Raw genomic sequence first — 20837 nt, 5'->3', positions numbered from 1 at the left:
CATAATAAAACACGCCTTCATCTTAGATTTTTTCAATATAAATACCAGAACACATACAGCACCTCAGTACTGTCATGGACTCACAGATGTTTCTTTTCAACCCAATCCAGATTTCCATCTCCAGTCACAAAATAAGTTAGCTTTTCAAAGACTGAGACATGACCAAGCACAAATAAGAAAGACTGGTAATCACAACAGCACTATAGTTAAGATAATACTACCAGTACCAGTAAGCATTTTTGGGAGGATTTTTTTTTTTACCATTTTGCAAATGTCTGCAAATGCCAGGAATACAATGCTTGCTGTATTTAAACTGCACATTTCTTTATCTTATCCAATATGGAAAACTTTAAAATCCCACTATGGTTACCATGTGGACCATTAATGTCCCTCAAAAAGATGCCAATCTATTTGCCAATAATTCTTTATACAGATAGGATATATCAATGCCTCTCAGTGCAATTCATTTTAATTGGAATTAAGAATACAGTTAAACACAATTTGAATCCAAAAAAGGACTGAATTGAGTAAAGCCAAACCTATCAGACATGTATAGAAGTGTATAAGCTGATCTGAAATGTAAGTACACACAGATTATTGTGGATAGGAGGCCCTGCTTTCATATTGAATTGTGGGTGTTTGTGAGAAGGTATCAAGTTATTAAGAACACCATTTCACTTAGGTCCTTCAGGATAATGCCTCTTGAGGACTTCAGATTCATATGCTAATAGCAGCCAAATGAGGTAGAATGAGTAATGCGTCCATTTTAATGTTTTTCGTGTTGTGCTCAAGACACTCCACCTACTTCTATACAGTGCCTATACACCCCCATTACAAATGTTCACTTTTTTGTTGACATATAACCTGGAAATAAAATCCTTTAAAATAGATTTCATTTATCTCCTATTTACCATCTTACCACACAACTTCCAAGGTGATTATTAATTAAGACTCTGCCTATATCAGACTTTTACTCCAAATTCCTTCTGAGACTGAACAGAGAGGCTACCAAGATGCCAATGGTAACTTTGCAAGAGCTACAGGCTTGTCAAGTAAAAGCCAAGCCAAGCCAAGCCAAAGTGTGGATGTGAAAACAATATCACAACCACTCCACAAATCTGGCCTGTATGATAGGGTGGCAAGAAGGAAGCCATTACTCAAGAAAGTCTGAAACACTCAGGAGATTCTGTAGTCATGTGGCACAAAGTTTTGTGCTCTGATGAAACTAAAATTAACTGTTTGGCCTAAATGCAAAGCGTTATGTTTGGCGCAAACCCAACAGGGTACATCACCCAAAAAACAACATCCCTACTGTGAAGCATGAAGCATCATATTATGGGGATGTTTCTCACTGGCAAGGACTGGGGCACTTGTCAGGATAGAAGGGAAAATTAATGGAGCAAAGTACAGAAAAGTCCTTGAGGAAAACCTGCTGCCTTCTGCAAGAAAGCTGAAATTGGCACAGTTCACCTTTCAGCATGACAACGTCCTGAAGCACACAACACAAAACTACACTGGAGTGGTTAAGGAACAAAAACGTAAATGACCTTCAGTGGCCCTGTCGGAACCCCAAGTCAAATCCAATCAAAACTTTGTGGCATGATATGAAGATTGCTGTTAACGCTTACCAGATTGTGAGTGAGCAAGACAGAGATCAGAGAAATATAGGGGGATTCACAGTAACAAACACAGACTTGGCTTTTGCATAATGGATTTGGATCACAGACTTGCTTTCTTTACTGTGCATCCTGTTTATATTAGATCTATGTGTAGAGTGGGACACAAGTCATAGGTTTAGTCAAAGTGGAGCTAGGGTTTTGTTTATGTTTTTTGTTTATTTTGATTTGAGCACTGTGCACTGTGTTGTAAATAAATCACCACGTTTCACGGAAATACGTATGTGTTGTTTCCTGAGCCCTGCCTTACAGAGGCAGTTCTGCAGTTTTATGTTTTTCCACAAATAAAAACTTTTTTCCCACCTAACAGTGCGGAGTATGGTGTGTAGATAAGTGGGACAAAAATCCTCATTTAAATGTATGAAACTCTGAGGCTTTGACACAAAATGTGAAAAAAAGTTTAAGGGGGTGTAGACTTTCTATAGGGACTGTATTTATCCAACCCCTAAGGAATTAGGGGTGTATAAAATATTACGTAGCCACACTGTTGAACATTCTTATGTACTCTCTCACTTGTGAATGAAAAACCTAAAAAGCTCTCCCACAACAAGTTATTCTTCTAGGGGTTGAACAGGTTCAACATGAAGTACAGCAAGAAAACAAATAGGCCGAGCTTCAAATAACTGCAAATATACTTCTGGCCCAAAACTGCAACAATAGCAGAAGTACATGCGTCGATTGCATACCTGAAAAGTTGGTATATTACCCAAAGTATCAATTATCTGAGTAAAATGGATCCATCTGACATTCTGGAGGCCCACATTCACATGTATTTGTTCATTCACATTCTGGATGCTAACCTAGTAAAATCCAAGTCAATGTGCATATCTGCAAAATGTAAAGCATTTCAGAAACCACAGTCAGTGTTTTTCCATCCAAAATGAAGAGTATGGCTTTCAGTTTGTTTCTGTAAGGCGATATTTCCTGAGTTAAGTTACAGAGTTAATGTATACTACAGCTCTGAAGTGCAGTTGTTCAGTTTGTTGTTGTACAGTGTCATGGCATGAACATTTTTTAATCTTGAAAAATATTGAAATTAGAAATTCATACAGTGGCACAAGAGCGTGACAACATCCAAATTGGTTAGTCTCACACTCGCTGATCAAGACTTCATAGACCTGCTATTAGAAGCATTTATTTTTACTGCCACCTCCATTTCCTTCTACCTGTCACAACTTTATTTCCTGCCTTGAACAGGTCTGGTGTCCCATCCCTCAAGCCTCCCTTTAAACCTTAATCAATAATTGTCTCGAACCTAATTAAGATAAAAGTATTCACTGCCATCTTTTTTTTTTCCCCTTTTCTACTAAAATTAATAGAGATTTTAAGCGATGGACTTGGGATTAATATGAATTCTGTACAAGACAATTTTATGCTGAAAAAAAAATCATTTCTACGTACATCATTTGTTAAACTTGCAGGGAACATAACAAAAGCAGAATGATAAACTATCCCACTGGAGGCTGAATTTGGTAACTACAAGAAGGAAATGCAAAGTAAAAGTAGGACGGGGGGGTGAGCGATTAACATCTTTTGTTAGTTAAGCATCTGAATTCAAAATAAGGTGAGAAAGATTTAGAAGTACAGACAAGATATGATGATCCATAAAAACATTATCCTTTTATATTCTAAAGTGATTTTTCCAAGTTTATTAAGTGGCATTGCTTTACAAAAAGCAAGCCTGATTTAAAATTGTAGTCAATCAAATGTCTCCAAGCAAGACAATACACTTCCTCTTTTGAATAGAGAGAAAAGGAGGGGGCTGTAACGCAGTGACTCAGGTAAGAGGAACCCAGGTGCAGAGTGAAGGGAGTCCAGGGATAGGCGAGGGTCAGTACCCGCAAAAGCAATGTCCAGGGGAATCCGTAGGCGAGGTCGATAAGGCAAGCAAGGGTCAACGATGAGGTTTACAGGCTGGTAGGGAAAATCCAGGAATCGTAAGTCGGGGTCCACAAGAGGGTCAAGGAACAGGCAATTAATAAGCAAGAGGGAACATTGAGAATAGCAACTCGAAAGAAGACTAGACATAGCAATGAGAGATGTGACCAAGGGGTTTATATATAGGGCAAGAGAAGGAAGGTAATAGGTGCTGGGCAGTGCTGAGCGAATGGGAGCTCAGGGAGGTGAGAGAGAGTGCACTGGGTTTTGAGGAATGTGGAAGAACAGGTACAGTGAGGGAAAAAAGTATTTGATCCCCTGCTGATTTTGTATGTTTGCCCACTGACAAAGAAATGATCAGTCTATAATTTAAATGGTAGGTGTATTTTAACAGTGAGAGAATCATTGAGAGAATAACAACAAAAAAATCCAGAAAAATGCATTTCAAAAAAGTTATAAATTGATTTGCATGTTAATGAGGGAAATAAGTATTTGACCCCTTATTTCACTTATTTACATGCAAATCAATTTTTAACTTTTTTGATAGCAGTTAATTTACAAAGGTCGTGTCAGTGCCATAAATTGAGACCAGGCATTGTGTGTATTAGGCATCTCGGAGAAGGAGTGGTGATCTAGGATCAGTTCAACCTTTTAGCACATAATGAGTAAGTTTAGGATATAGCCTTGGAAAATAATTTGCTAGATCCCTCTGAGATGCTTGATACATACAGACATGTATAGCCAACTTTAAGATGAATGAGACAGACATTAATGTAAGCAACAAGCTAGTGTAGCTAGCTAGTGAAAAACTGACACCAGATCAGATGTGAAAAGTAGCCTGAACACAGATATGATTACAAACAGACAGTACATGCCATTACTTGTAGTTGATAAAACTTGAGAGCATTTGAATTTCAAGACCGTTTTGAGGCAGCCTGAACAACAAACCCCTTAATCACCAGACATGTTGGGCACAATGCAGGCACTCTTATCCTTAAATGCAATACGTTTTAAACAAGAAGGGCTTTTCCAAACTTAAACTCTCAAAACTTGTCACACTATACATTACCTGTGTTACATGGAACCAGCACAGCAAAATGCTTGACTGAGGGAAGACTTTTACTGATTTTATTTGTTTCTGGTCCTTATCCACCATGAAGGCCCTGGAAGAATTGATACATTATGTTACATTATTCTGCTTATTTTACTTCTTTACAATAATTACTAACTTGCAAAGCAATCAGTGGGGTCTCACGAGCATCATACTCTGAAATAATGTATTGATCGATCTCTCGATTTAAAACAATTTAAAGGGATAATCGCCAACTACGGCAACAGTTAAATGGCAGTAATATTATGCTTATTTTGTTGAAAAATGCACCTTGTATGGAATGAAGGATTCCTGTTAGCAAATGCCTGCAGTGGTCGCTCTAACACATGGGTTGCCTACTGCAAATCCATGACCAAAAGAAGCACTGGCCACCGTGGAATACATGGCACGACTATAAGAGGAGAGACCTACAAGAGAAGCAACTGTCAATTACACAGTAAAGGCACAATCGAAGTATAGACACAGGAAACATGAAAATACTGTCTTCAAATGTTGCTTGTTGGCATAACCTGGAGAGAATGTAACTTTATTAGCATCATTTTTTTTTTATTTCAATCAAACCTATTAAGGTTCTTTAAAAAAAAGTGCATTGTGGGCTGCACAAAATAGACAGAATTATGTGACAGCACTAAACACAATACTTCAGAGAGTAAGCTGTACACCATGGCTGACTTGGGATGGCGTTCTGCAATTATGTAAAAAAATTACCAGCATATGTGGCATCAATGAAAACTAAGTTTTTGCCATACGCCTCAGCCTTCCTCCTCTGATATGCAGACTGGAGCACAATTATCAAGGGTTGATCAATTTCTCTTGATAGAGGCTGATAGTAGAGTACATCTTCCTTCAGGTCACATTTTAGGAGCCTATCCACACTGGTAGCATCATTCCTGTCAAATCTGCCTTATATTTGGAGGATAGATATTTAATATCGGTCGCAGAAGGATTAAATGCTCTGTTGGTGGGATCATTGTACCCTCTTTCTCTGGACCAACAGCCCACTTTCACCACGATTTCATTTGTTTTTTTGCCAAGAACAATGAGCATCTGAATAAAAGATAGTAGGGAACAGTCAATAGTCTTTGTGCAATCCTGGGATTTATCCTCATTGTCATGTCCAGTATGTTTGCATTTTTGTCTGATTATTACAGCTTTCCTTGCACTCAAACCAGTGCTAACAAAGCTAAATGATACATAAGCTGTGCACCCATTAGCTCACGTTTCAATGGGGTCACCATTTGACTTCCCTTTGGTCATTACACTACGATCACACAAATACTGTTTGTATTGTCCATCATGTTTGAAATGGGTAAATGATCCATATCCATTCTCTTGAAGTGATTTCAAATACTGGCCACTGGTCTTGAGTGGCATTCAAAAGAACTACCTCCACCTCAATGCCTGCTTTAGTCTTAATGCCTATCCGGACAGAGGCAAGGAATCTCTCCTCCATTCTTTCTTCTGCCGTCTCAAGGAATTGTTGAGTATTGAAAAATGTTGTTGTGCCAGTTTTGCTACATACTGTGGAAAGAAAAATATGGCATGAAACACAGATATGAATACAAACTGACACCAGATCAGATTACAAACTGACACCAGATCAGATTGGTCTGGGTTCACATTTCATTGCAACTGACACCAGGTCAGATGTCAAAACTGATCTGTACAGATTTGATTATAACTGACACATGACTAGATAAATAGTATAGCTTAATAATTACATTAATAATATCCCGTCACTCCCTCGCTTGTCTATATTTTCTGATAATTATCATTGGGTTATATTTTATTCAGTCACTCCCAAAAAAGTCAACATTTGTTTCAGTGTGAATGGGGTTTATGTACCTCATCTGATGGAAGGAAACTTAAGAGGTTGGAGACGCATTTGGAGTATGCAAATTCAGATGGATCACATTAGATTACTTTAAAGGTAAGTATTCATTATCTTGGCGAGAGCTGAGTTCATGTATGCATGAAGTTTTAACAACTACTCTCATGTTATGGAAATCTACAATACCAGTTAGCCTATAATGCAGACCATAGTTCAATTCTACAATCGAAGGTGACATAGCATATAACAAAATTACTTTTTATATGAACTTATGATGTTGAGTTTTTGTCTTTCAGGTAAGATTCTTGCTTCTAGAGGCTTGCTCCTAAAACCACAGCATTTTCTAAGGGGGTGAGGCTTGTTATGCAATGGACACTGTTTATCTGGATCCTCAGTCATCTACTCTGAAGTGTTGTTACATCCAGTTTCAGGTTCTGGTGAGACGTCAGTCTTCTTGAAAGACACCGGTGTTCTGTAGATATGCTTTGTAGGTTTCTCTCCCTTTAAATTACTTGGACCTGCATTGGTGACACAGGTAAAGCTGGGGTCGTTGTGGCTCTTAGCCTCTTCATTTATGAATCTTACTAAAATGGAGAAAGGCAGATATGGAACATGATTGTCTCTCTTGAAATTTGACCCAATGGAGACCCACTTCTCTTGGAGACCGAAGGGAAGCTTCAATAGAATGGGACTTACTCCGTAAGCTGTTTCAAGAAGTACAAGACCAGGCAGGAAGCATTTATTTTTGCCGCTTGTAATTCCATTAGTAGATCTCCTAAGTCTCTCAACTCTCAGCAGTTGCATTGTGAATGAATGTTGCTCGTATTATCTTGGCTTACTCAGCAGACTCTGGTCCAAGCCATTTTGAAAGCAGGTTGAGCTCCTCTCTAGCTGACAGGTTGAAGTCTCTAGTTGAGCTGAGGAAAGACGCCTTCCAGGCCCAGTAATTCTCTGGGCGATCATCAAACTCCAGCAAGCCAGAGCTTACCATTTCTCGTCTTATCAAGTACCTGGCTAAATCTGACATGCCTGCTTGATCAGGTGTGGTGGTTCTTGGTGATGAGGGATAGAGGGGATGATATTGATCTCTGCTTAATCGTCTTACCCTTTGTAGCTCATCCGTCTGAATTTAGCTTTCTTTGTGGGTGGAAGAGTAATTCTTTGGAATCATGGTCGCAATCTTCATTGCATCTGTGCTGACCATCCACTGTATAGCCCTTGGTTGCTCCATCATTGTCCATGATATGCTGGTACATTGAAGAAGTAGTAGGTTCAGTTAACTTTGCATGAAGCAGTGAGTGTTGACCATAGCTCATTTCATGCTGTTTCGCATACTCAAATGAACGCTTCAGCAGCGCTTGCTTTGAAGCAACGAGTACTGGTTTCAAGACTTTCCTCCTGGTTGCTTTCTTCTTTAGGAGATTGCATGATGAGGAGCTGGGTTTTAATTGATTGAAGCAGAAGATTTTATTATTATTTATTCATTTTCTCAGGAAGCCTGTCGTAACAAATGTGTTTTTTACTTTGCTGTCCTTAGGTGATAGAATGCTGATTATGCCAATGCCAAATTCAAAATGATTATTGTTTTAATTAGAAATGTGCAGTCTTACAGATGAATAGGCTATTTGTTTGAAATTCGTTAACATTTTTGTTTGTATGTGTAAAAATATTTTGTTCTTTTAATTATTCAAAATGTGTTTCATTTAAATAATAAATCATTATTTTTGTGATGTCAGTTTACACGTGTGCACTATATCATTATAAAATGATCCTTGTAAAATACAAAACAATTACGGAATAAAAAAATATTTGTAATAGAAAAATTAATGTCTCAGTATTGGGATAGGAAGCACTATGGTAAAGGAAGCCATCATTCAACTAAGATATTAAATTGAGGTAATGCCCCTGCTTTGACATAGTTAGGAGAGCAGTGTTTTCTCCAGTGCCATTCCTAACTTTAGAAACAGGTTGTTTCAGTTTAAATTGTTCATTAATTTCTGTTATTTTATTCTCTTTCCTAAACCCCACCTGCCCATATTTAAGAAAGTCAGGGTTGCATTTTGAATACCTTTAACCTGCCCCCACACACCTCAACAATGTTCCGTAATAATTGCAAGGTATAGGCCCTACGCATATCTGGGCTCATAGGGCACAAGTTTGATACGGTGACGTCAAAATACAATTAGTTGATCAGCCAATAGTGTATATGCTGAATGACGCAAACCCCAGATTAATTAAATGGAAGGATCCCATAATTTTCTGTCTATGACCTTTATTTTTAAACACCACTGTGTAGGCGTACTAACTACACATTTAGTTTTTTTTTTTAATGTTAAAATACGAATGATAAAATTTGCAGTTTGTGTTTAACACCTGTGGTTGTTGTTGTTGTTGATGTTGCTGTTTTGTATCTTGTAGTCTGTCCAAAAGATACATTTAGTAATTTAAAGGATGAAATATTTAAAAATGACCCTGGTGGTTTGAATCTACTAGATTCAGAGAGGAATGACATCACCGGAAAGAGCTCATACAAAAAACAGACATCTTGCATTTCAGACACATGAGTCACGAACTAGGATCCAGGCAAAATGACAAAAAGCAACCATTGCACAAAATGTTTCCGCCTTTATACATAGTAAGGGTCCAACTCTCCCATGAAAATAAACTTGATTAATCATTACACTTCTTGAGAAGCCTGACTCACAAATTACAAATTTCACCCATGTCACAAAGGATATATATACATCTCTTACACACATATAATTGAACAAACATTGTAACAAAAATGTTTTATTATTATTGTATATATATATATATATATATATATATATGTATATATATATAATATATAATAATATATATAATAATAATAATACTTCTCATATATGTAACACTTTTCTTTCAAAAAGGATCCCAAAGCCCAAAGTAAGATGGGTCTCACTGGAATGTTATGTAGCACCATCTGGAGAAACAGCAGTTTTTAATTTGGAGAAGTGACGACCTGTTTTGCCAAGTGAACTACAGTACAGAGAGGAGGTGTAGCAGTTTTGCCAGATAATTCATAAGTAACTTACTCTGTATATAAAATACCTCTACATTTGTACCTAATCCCACCTAGGTCTGGCAGGTGGTGGAGTCGGGATGGCGGGAATGGGGGGGATGGGGGTCTTATAACAAAGCATTTTGTGTACAGTCGTCCAGTCTGTGGGAGAGTCTAGAAAAATGTCATACAATCCATTTTTACCTTTAAAAGAACAACTTTGTTAAACTAAAATTAAAAAATCTAGAGAGCGAGAACCTCTGATCTGGCAACACTGAGATATAGATAGGAAGGACTGACCAACCCTAGAGTACTCTTTGAAATGCTTCATTGTGATGGTTTATGCTTATGATTATAATCAGTGTGGTCTCGTCAAGACATAAATATTTATTTTACACAATATAATGTACGTTCCTTGTATACAAACTTTTGAAAAAACACACACACATACACTAACACATGCTAACTGCAAATATAAACAGAAACCACAAAATGGTTGAACTTAAACAGTATCTTCCAATACACCCACCAATTTAGTGAAAAGTTGTTAGGATGTTCTGCAACCTCAGCCATGCCTCCAGTTCCTTGCATCAAGATACAAAATGCACATGGACTGAACTGAGAGTTCAAGGGAAACATTGGCCACAATCAAACAAGTTCATTGCTGGCCCTAGCACTTGAAAGAAATACAAAAAGTAATGTGTACTTATCTGTAAAATCTAGAAACTGAAACTTCATTTAAAAAACTTCAATTCTTGGAATATGGTTTTGTAGATCTGTACGGATATGTTTAACCTACATCTGGCATCTGACATGTCTGAGTTGTTTAATGTCCTTTTATTATTTATATATGCAATTGCGTTTGATACACACATTAATAAAACATCACAGTGACGATTTTATTTTGAGTGAAAGTGTGCATGTGGAACAAATCTATAGCTTACACGTATGTATTTAAATTAACTAAAAATACTTACCATGATCGACCTGGGGGTCACATTACAATTTAACAACATTGCTGCAAGGTTGTAGGATGGTTGGTGACAAAGCAACGGTGTTTCAACGTTGTGACAACGTTAGATGTTACTTAGTCCAAAATGAACGATGTGGCAACATTTCTGAAATGACACTTGATAGCGTTGCAGTCTACTGATACACAACGTCGTGGTAAGGCTGTGATGTAGGTGTTAAAATCGCAGCGCTGTAGCAACGTTACTGTAACGTGAAGTTAGTTGCACATCATCTCAGCGCTAATAACAGCCGATGTGACACCTGCTGTGCCTGCTATCAAACCTGTCTGCTGTAAAAGCGAGTCGTCCTAAAATTAACTTTTTGCGGAAACATAACTGAAACATAATACAAAGTTGCAAATGAACATGAAACATTTGATTTCCTCGATTTAAAATAAGTTGCACATTTTCATTTTGCATTTTGTGTAACCTATGCGATTTTTTCACATATACTTTTCATATATAATGTTAGGGCACAAGTTATTCAATTATATTGCATTCATAACAAATAGCCCACACCCGTGATATACGTTAATACGTTAGGAGGTATTTTCTTATAAAATCGGTCACTTGTAGTTGTAAACTTTGATACATTTGTTTGCTGTACAAATGTTATAGTTTATTATTAACGTATAGGCTAATTGCATAGTTTCACTAAGCTACAGCTACCTGTTTTAAATATTATTTTCCCTAATGCAATGGTTCTCAAAGCCTTTTTCTGTGCCTGTCTAGCATTGTACAGGATTGCATTTTGTTTCATAACCACTGTGATCTTAAAATGACTTTGCAGCGCCCCCTAAAGAAAGAAACCGTCAGGCTCTAAATTTCAAGAAAATAAATGCAATTTGCAGGAAAAACTGAGAATCATAATGGGCATAGGAAGGGATTCATACACCACGGTTTCTCCATTCTTTACGCAAAGTATAACAATGCGCAGTCTTTTATTACAAACTGTCCACAGAAGCCAGGTTGTTGATTCTCAGATGTATATATAGACAGAGAACAACAGTCTGGGTATATGTGATTCTTTGGAAATAGCCAGCTGAACTTCCTTTCAAGTTTTTTTAAACGGAAGTCGGAGAAAGTTGGGTGAAGTGGGATGAAACCAGCCTGGGAAACCCTTCTGGGGTGGAATGTGAAACACGCAGACCAGGGCAGATGCCCAGCTGTGGGGATGTCTGCTCCAGCTGCGGAGTTGCGCACATTGGGTTGGACACGGGCTGACTGATGTCTGTCCAGGAGGGACTGTTTTGGAGAGAAAGGATCCGTAGTTGGTCGCTTGCTAGCAGAGATGCAAGGTTTTCTCCTTTATGTTCAGCATCACGGCAAAGACGAGACGTGGCTCCAAAAACTTCTTCTTGATCTACAGATGGAACTGTTTTTCTGGCTCGACTCGTACTAGTACTAGCGGAAACCGGTGGACGGGGGAAATCTGTTTTTTTCCGCTTTTCTCATTTTGCACTGGAACATTTTTTGGATCTAAACACTCCGCACACCCGTCTTATCAAAAGAAGTAATCTGCGTTTCACAGCTTTCCTTTGCAAAACGTAAGTCACCGAGACATCATTTTAATGCGATCATGTATTGCTTTCTACAGCTATTGCACAACATGAAATAAGTGCATTGGTCTAATCGACAGGACTCTGTTATTAAACATGCCATTTGTAATGAAAACCTTTTTTTATCATCAACATGGAGCATTTCATAATATTGCATAGTTTACTGAAAGGCTTGTACTTCGTTCCTGCATCACCCCGAAGCTGCTGACATATTTTATTATACAGAGCAGTTTATAGTAATAACAACATAAATAATAATAATAATAATAATAATACACATTTTAAAACAAAATGCACATGCATGCGCATCGGAGCAGTTTCTTGTGTTATAACATGTTATACAGAGAATAGAAATGCAATTCCTGTTTGCGTTTGTACGTTTGCAAAGTTTTGTCATGAACCTAGAAGACAGCTTTAAGGAAAAAAAAAAAAAAAACCCATCTGATTCGCACTAGAGGTTGCTAAGTGACATTAGTTGGCAGGGTAGATTTTGAGACGGAGAGGGTTGGGGGAAAAGACTGTTTCTCGGATCATGGCTGTTATGTTCGGGGGGCGGTTGGTGGTTTTCTTATCATTTCTGGCGTTAGGAGCTGCCTTCTCTGGCGTTTTTAACTCTTCTGATAAAGATGCTTTTAATGACGACCTGGAGCACAGTAAACTCATAGATTACAATACAATTGAGCTGTGGACTCACATGGGTGCCAACCTGCACCCCAACTTATATTTCGACCCCGAGGATGTCCAGTCCTTGAGACAAAAGTCCAGCACCACTCACAGCCACCTCTTTAAGATCATGCGGACTGCAGTTATGTCCATGCTCTCAAATGCACAGCTGTTTCTGCCTCCTGTGAAACACGAGGACTTCAGCTCCAAGTGGAATGAAATATATGGGAACAATCTGCCCCCTCTTGCGCTGTACTGCCTCATCTGTCCGGAGGACTCCGCCGCCTTTCAATTTCTTTTGAGATTTATGGACAGGATGGCAGAGTATCCAGACTGGATGGTTACAAGTGCGCCCAACGACGAGGTTCCCATAGCTCACTCCTTAACTGGTTTTGCCACCGCCTTTGACTTTGTTTACGCCTCTCTGGACATGCACCGCAGGGACAGCTACCTTAAGAAAATCCGTTCTGTTACTGATGAATTGTATGAGCTGTCTAAATTCAGAGGGTGGGGCAAACAGTTCTTGCAAAATCACCAAGCCACTAATATTTTAGCAATACTTATAGGTGCTGTAGTGGCTGGCGTGCACAATGATCCAGAGACTATGATATGGAAACAGGTGGCTGTAAACTACATGGAAAAGACCATGTTTCTGTTAAACCACGTTATAGACGGATCCTTAGATGAAGGGGTGGCATATGGGAGCTACACTGCCAAATCCATCACACAGTACGTGTTCCTTGCACTGCGTCACTTTAACATCGACAACACGCAGAACAACTGGCTCAGAGAACACTTTTGGTTTTATTATGCCACTGTGCTGCCTGGGTTTCAAAGGAGTGTGGGCATAGCTGACTCCAATTACAACTGGTTCTATGGGCCTGAGAGCCAGCTCGTGTTCCTGGATGCTTTTGTGTTGAAAAATGGCACTGGAAACTGGCTGGCACAACAGATCAGAAAGCACAGACCCAAAGACGGCCCCATGGGACATTCTTCTGCCCAGCGGTGGACCACACTTCACACAGAGTACATCTGGTATGACGCCCATTTGACCCCCCAGCCTCCCAGTGGATCTGGCACAGCAGGAATGCACATTTTCTCCAATTGGGGGGTTGTGACTTATGGCGCTGGGATGCCCAACAGCCAGGGAAACACGTTCGTCTCCTTCAAATCGGGCAAACTGGGTGGTCGTGCCGTCTATGACATTGTTCACGCCAAGCCGTACTCCTGGATTGATGGCTGGAACAACTTTAACCCTGGCCACGAGCACCCCGATCAAAATTCCTTCACCTTTGCCCCTAATGGACAGGTCTTTGTGTCCGAGGCCCTGTATGGACCCAAATACAGCTACCTAAACAATGTCTTGGTCTTCGCGCCTTCCCCTACTAGCCAGTGCAATGAGCCCTGGGAGGGCCAGCTTGGGGAGTGCGCCAAGTGGCTCCGCTGGACAGACAGTGACGTTGGGGACACAGCTGGGGAGGTCATAACGGCCTCCTCTCACAAGGACATGATGTTCGTTAGTGGGGAAGCGGTGGGCGCCTACTCCTCCGCCATGAAACTGAAAAGCGTCTACCGTGCCCTGGTCCTGCTCAACTCCCAGACTTTGCTGGTGGTGGATCACGTGGAGAAACAGCAGGATTCCCCAGTGAATCTGATCAGTGCCTTTTTCCACAACCTGGACATTGATTTTAAATACGTCCCCTACAGGTTCATGGATACATACAATGGAGTCCTGATGGACGTCTGGGATGCTCATTACAAAATGTTCTGGCTCGATCACCGGGGCACAAGCCCTGTCACTAGGATACAGGAAGCAGAGCAGGCGGCAGAGTTCAAGAAGCGTTGGACGCAATTTGCGAATGTGACTTTTCAGATGTCAGGTACAGTCAAAAGGATGGTGTACGTACTCCATGGCCCTTATGTGAAACTTACCAGCTGCAGGTTTGTGGACGACAGCAAACACGGGCTCAGGCTTGCAGTCACCATCAATAACACAGAAAAAATTGTCTCCATTGTGACAAACTACAAGGATATAGGCGCTCGGTTTAGTTACCTTGGCTTTGGTGGGTTTGCCAAAGTGGAGGACAGGAATCAGGTGACAAGATTTGGTTTGGGAACACAGCTTGTGCCAAAACAAAGTTCAGCCGACAGCAAAGTGTTTGATTTTGGATTCATTGTTAACTTGATAGCAGGAGTGACGCTCTGTGTTGCCATTGGATTTTTGACTCTGCAGCGGAAATTTTATATTTGCTTCAGCAAGCTTATGCGCTATGCCCTCATTACAGTTCTGCTCCTCTGGGTTGTTGAGCTGCTGTTTGTTTCCAATAGCTGCGATGAGCTTCTCTGTGGTGTGAAATGGGGAGCTGCAGAGCCTGAGGCAAACATGCAGTCAAAACATTCCAGTCAGCAACCTTTACCAACAGTCATCATAACCTCCCTCCCCGGTTCAGGAGGAGAAATTTTAAAGCACCTCTTTGACAACAGTTCTGATTTTATCTACATTAGGATCCCCACTGAGTACCTGGACATCCCTGAGACAGAGTTTGAGTTTGACTCACTCGTGGACGCGTGCGAGTGGTCTAAGGTGAACGCTGAGAATGGACATTTCAGAATTGTGCAGGGCTGGTTTCAATCCCTGGTCCACAGCACCAAGCTGCACTTGCAGAACATCCAGCTGTACGAAGCAGGCAGAGGCAAGCTGTATCAGAAAGCCAGCCCCTTGAAAGAGAAGAGGAGAAGGATTCGGAGGAAAGAGCCCTTGAATGAGCAGAAAGGGAGAGTAAGAGGAAATTTGGACAGGGACGCTGAATACATTAAAGGATTGCAAAGGCATGTTAGCATGTATCAAAATGCACGTGTGGTTCTGAGTTTAAGGAGCGGCAGCTGGACTTTAAAGCTGCCGTTCATCCAAGAAGTTATCGGCCCCTCATTGAGAGCTTTGTATATTGTGAGGGATCCCCGTGCCTGGATTTATTTAATGCTTTATAACAGCAAACCTAGCCTGTACCTTTTAAAAAACTTCCAGCAGCATTTATTAATGATCTTCAAACAGGAAAACAATAGAGAGAAATGCCACCCCAATCCAGGGTACGCCCCAGAGTTTGAGATGCTGCACAAGCTGATGTCAGACCCGCAGGCCAGTCCAGTTTTATTGCTTGCTCACTTGTGGCTGGCGCACACAGCTGCAGCCCTTAGGGTGAACAGTAATCTGCCAGCAGTGAATTATTTCTTGGTAAGATTTGAAGATATCATTCACTTTCCACAGGAGACGGCTGAAAGGATACACAACTTTGTGGGTGTACCTGTCACGCCTGCAGCTTTAAATCAGCTCATGTTTGCTACTTCTACAAACTTGTACAATCTTCTTTACGAAGGGGATATATCACCTGCTAACATAAACAGTTGGAGGCAAAACATGCCCAAAAAGGACATTAAGATCATTGAGGACACATGCTGGGCTATGATGGAAAGATTAGGGTATTTAAAGTTTACTAGTTAAATGCTGCAGGTCAGCTTTATTTTTATTTTTTATTTTGAAATTATTTTATTTTTTAATTGTTTTTGCACTAATTCATTGTAAGTGAAGTTGTATGAGCTTAAACCACTTGCAAAGGTGAAAAGAGAGGGAGTGAAAAAGTAGATAGTGATGTTAAACTTGACAATAACTTGCCAAGAGCTAAGGTTTTTAGTTAATTCTTTGATCTAAAGTAGTATATTTACATTTGGCTACCAGGTACAATTTTACATTAAAATGTTTGAATAATTTTAGATGTTGTTTTAGTGTTGTTTTCCCCCTCTTTTTCTTTTAAGCCATGTAAATCTGTATGATTCAATGGGACTTGCTTGAATTTGTTGGTGTCGTATGTGAAAAGGACATATAGATGTTCTGAAACCTCCAAAAATCATGTCATTTTAAAGTGGTTATTTTTGTAAAGTTGTGTCGAACGTAGCATTGTACTTCTGGTACAAAGTCTTATATGAAAAAGAAAAACATCAACATTATTTTCTTATAAAGTTGGATTAATATATATGTGTGTGTGTGTGTATATATATATATATATATATATATATATATACACACACACACACACATATATGTATATATATAGTCTATATACAGTTGTATCTTTTTATACATATATATTTTACAAAGGTGATGAATACATAGCGGAATATGTACAAATGACTAAAAATGTCTTAAGGGATTGTATTTTAATTTTTAAAACTGAAACTATATATAAAGTTTCTTCCTTTTTTAATTGTTCTTATTCCTTTTCCAACCTTATTTCAGCTGGGTACTGTATTTAGTGTTACTATACATGTATTTGCTTCAGGTTCAAAGCAAAAGTTTAGGAAGTGAGATGCAAGAAAATATGCACCATGATAATTCTGTTTCCTCCTAAGAAAAAGACACAATGTTTGTAAAGTGTCAAATGGTTTTCCGGGATGCTAATTTAAGAGTGTGGGGGGGGCAAGAGAAGAGTATCATTTTGTATTGTTTAGGGTTTTTTTTCTATGTGTGATGATATGTTTTATGAAAATGGCCCATAATGTAACACTACTGGTTTTAAGCAGTGGATAGTGTAATTGTGTTGCCCACTCATGTAACCTACAATTTAACCTTAAAATGTTATATTTAAGAAATTAAAGTGAACTATTTTGGTGATGCTACAGAGGAAAATGTTCTTACATGTAGTATACACGTGAGGTGAATAAGTAGATTAATACTGTCTTCATTTCATGTAATTGTCTTTATAAACTGTTAACCTTTGTTAAATATTACTCAAGAAAATAATAATAATAATAATAAATCTCGACACAACCTTAGGAAATAACTGGAGATATAAATCACTCTGGTAAGTGGATTAAGGACTAGACCAAATCAAAAGTTTGACCTACCCGCAAAACATAAGTTTGTGTTTTGATTTATAAGTAGTAGAAAGTAGCTTCTGACAATAAATACAAAGGCAAAAGGATACAGATTAGTATGTTGTGATTTGTGGGTAGGTCAAAGTTTTGATTTGGTCTAGCCCAAAGTTTATATTGTTTCATTTGTGTTGCACAGTTACTCCTTCTTTATCCTCAAGCTCAGCTTAGTTATTGTTTTCCCTCCAACAGAATATCAACTGGTCTGCATTTTAAAACAAAAACAAAAATATACTAAATACTATATTTAGTGGTAGACCTATACAAGCCCAGTAATTAAAATTCTGTATAGTGCATTTGCTAACATGTAAAACCCCTTTTTATAGGATTACAGGATTTTCCCATTATTATTATGGTATTATTATTATTATTGTTATTATTATTATTATTATTATTATTATTATTATTATTGAGGTGGGAGAATGGAGAGTTGGCATGTCTTTCTTGATATTTATTTTGTTTTTGCTTTTTTTGTTTTAGTAGACTATCATATCCAACGGTCAGGAAGGTTCTGGAAAACTAACAAAGAGATTAGCATATCTATTTTCCATGTGATAAATTGGCATGGGCAATCGCAGCAGATTATGTTTACAACTCATACGGTTGTTGAGGGAACCTTGGTAATTGCCCAATTAGGTTCAGTTTAGGTTTCCATCAAGCCAAATGAAACCTGCAGTTTTTTTAATTATGTGGTCTGCGAACACCCTTAAAATTCACAATTCAGTTACTTGTTGTTTTTGTTGTCTATGTGTGATTGTGACACACAGCTGTTGTCACCCTGAATTACAAATACGTTTGTACAATTGACCATACAGAGAAAATAATGTAACTGCAGCTTGCTGTACAGTTAACATAATTTATGGCCTACATGCCAAAAAGTTGGCGATTGAATGTTATGAATGGTACAATTTTACACAGCTGTTGTCAATCGCTGAGCTGTGGCCTGATGTGTGTGTGTGTGTGTGTATATTAATATATTAAGACACACGCATTTATTCCCTGCTGTCAAAAAGATGGGCTCACCTGAACATTTTACTGCAATACAATTGAGGAAGAAGGATTCATAGCATACCGTTTGTCTGTGAAAGTTTATTAACTGTCTCAGTTCAAATGCAGTGGAGACGGTTTCCCTGCAGACTTCCCTCATGAAAATATTGCTCCCTAGCCTTTGAGTGGCTTAAGGTCAAGTGACTGGGAATGAATAATTTCTGCACATAATTTCAACACCTGTTGTTCTTGTCACGTTGACAAGGGAACCCCTAACTTAAAAAAAACCTTCCAGAGGGCATTGCAAGACACTGAGGAAGGGTTTAATGTAGTGCCTTTACTGAATCTCCTCTTTGGAGCACAAGTACCATGAATCTTCACATCACCACTCCCGTGCTTTCTGTAGGCAATGTACAACAATATGACTCTCATTGCGTTTTCTTCATTCAGTCTTAACTATGAAGACGCATCTGTTTAGATTCATTTAGACCCCTCTGATATTCTCTTCAGCCTTCATTTTATTTTACTGCAATATGAAGATGATTTGTATTCTTATTTTTATTATTTTATTGATGTTAACCTTTGTCGTAAAAAATGTAGAAGATTGTACGTTAGTGTTTGTAAATCCACGTAAGTCATCATGGTTGAAGGGTTATACTAAATTACATTATAATAATGACCTCAAACATGTATTTACTATATAGAGATTACATGTGGAATTAAATTCAGCGGCAAACTGGATGAATGGTAGGAGAGGATCAGTCCCTTCCAAAGACATGCATCTCTCCTCGTTTGTGTGTTCATGCCCCAGCAACACTTTTTTTACGTGACATTTTTCTTTTTCTGCTACATCAACTCAAAAATGTGAAGGAAAAGTATGTATGCACAAGCACCATATATTTGAATCCCTTTCTTTGAAAACAATGTTAACTCTGCTGCAATGTAGTTTACAATTAGTTCAATGGGAGTGAATGAGGTAAGATTATTTCTTTTTGACATTATATCATTTTTCCTTAGTGGTGGGATTTAAGTAAGATTTAAATGTGAATCCATAATTTTAGCATACTTATTCTTTAAATGAATCAAATAATTGAGTAGTGACCTTTTAATTATCTGTGAAATGGTGGCTCTGCCTGTAATCTCCTAATTTCCATGTGATGGGATCGTCAGCGTCACACTCTCTCGGTGTGGGGAATCAGCTGGGCCCCGGAACTAATGACATTATTGTTCTGCTCTTTCTGGCGCACCCTGCAGGTGGGCTCCTGCTGTATCTGAGATGTGCTTTTTAAGTAGAGCACTTGCAGGTAAATGCCAGCACAAAGAGCAGCATGGTGTGTGCCAGGTTACCCTTCTCTAGCTCTGTGACACCAATGATACTGGCAGCTAGGGAAGCAGGTCTGATTGAACGCTGAAAGGAAGATCAGAAATATGATGGGCTGTTTTGTAGGTAGGATTCAAAGTGTCTTGCACTGATGTGTGACTCTGAAAAATGTGTTTTGCCATCTGTTTTGCTTGTGTGATGTTCATAAGGAGGAATCGGAGGAGAAAGAAAAGTGGTTCCAGTACCCAGCTGACTTATGATTCACGAGGTGCTTAACGCCCCCCTCAAAATTTAAAGATATAACAGAATTGTATCAGAAATGATTGTGCCATGTCAGTTTACATCATGATGACGGTGACCTTATGAAATCCTCAGAAGCCAATCTTTACCTTTTTCGAGTTGTAAAGACACAAAGTGTGCAAACCTTGTGTAGGCCGAAACTACCCCCAGGTGAATGCCTTTGTATTATTTTAAATCATTCTCTACTGCTTAATAAATTATTACTTGAAATGCTTGTTTGACAATTTATTTTATTATTATTATTTTTTATTATTATTATTATTATTATTATTATTATTATTATTATTATTATTATTATTATTTGTGTATATCTGTATTTGGGTATTTTCTGCATTTGTGCATCAGGGAATAGTAGGTAGTAGGGCAGTTGTGATTTGTGTTTGTGTTTTTAGTTTTTCCACTTTCTGATGCAAATACATGTGTGGTGAATACTAGAGTCTAATGTATTAATTTCACCATCTTACAAATATGGTATAGAATCAGTGGGGAAAGTCAGTCTAAAAAGACTTGCCTGCATTTTAACTTCACTCTTTTT

The 20837-nt window shown here is 38.6% G+C and overlaps 1 protein-coding gene across 1 annotated transcript; it reads left to right on the top strand.

The window, feature by feature from the left end:
- Positions 1-11423: 11423 nt before the first annotated feature.
- LOC136771593 (dermatan-sulfate epimerase-like protein) lies at positions 11424-20512 on the top strand. Its single transcript, XM_066723999.1, has one exon. The coding sequence runs from the start codon at positions 12638-12640 to the stop codon at positions 16265-16267; it is 3630 nt and encodes a 1209-aa protein (XP_066580096.1). The 5' UTR covers positions 11424-12637; the 3' UTR covers positions 16268-20512.
- The last annotated feature ends 325 nt before the right edge of the window (positions 20513-20837 follow it).

The sequence above is a fragment of the Amia ocellicauda genome, chromosome 2 (assembly GCF_036373705.1).
Source record: "Amia ocellicauda isolate fAmiCal2 chromosome 2, fAmiCal2.hap1, whole genome shotgun sequence".
NCBI lineage: Eukaryota > Metazoa > Chordata > Actinopteri > Amiiformes > Amiidae > Amia > Amia ocellicauda.
This window is presented reverse-complemented; position numbering and strand designations above follow the sequence as displayed.

Bases quoted from the DNA above. Each gene is read 5' to 3' on its own strand.
- LOC136771593 (XM_066723999.1), top strand. From the start codon at position 12,638: ATGGCTGTTATGTTCGGGGGGCGGTTGGTGGTTTTCTTATCATTTCTG.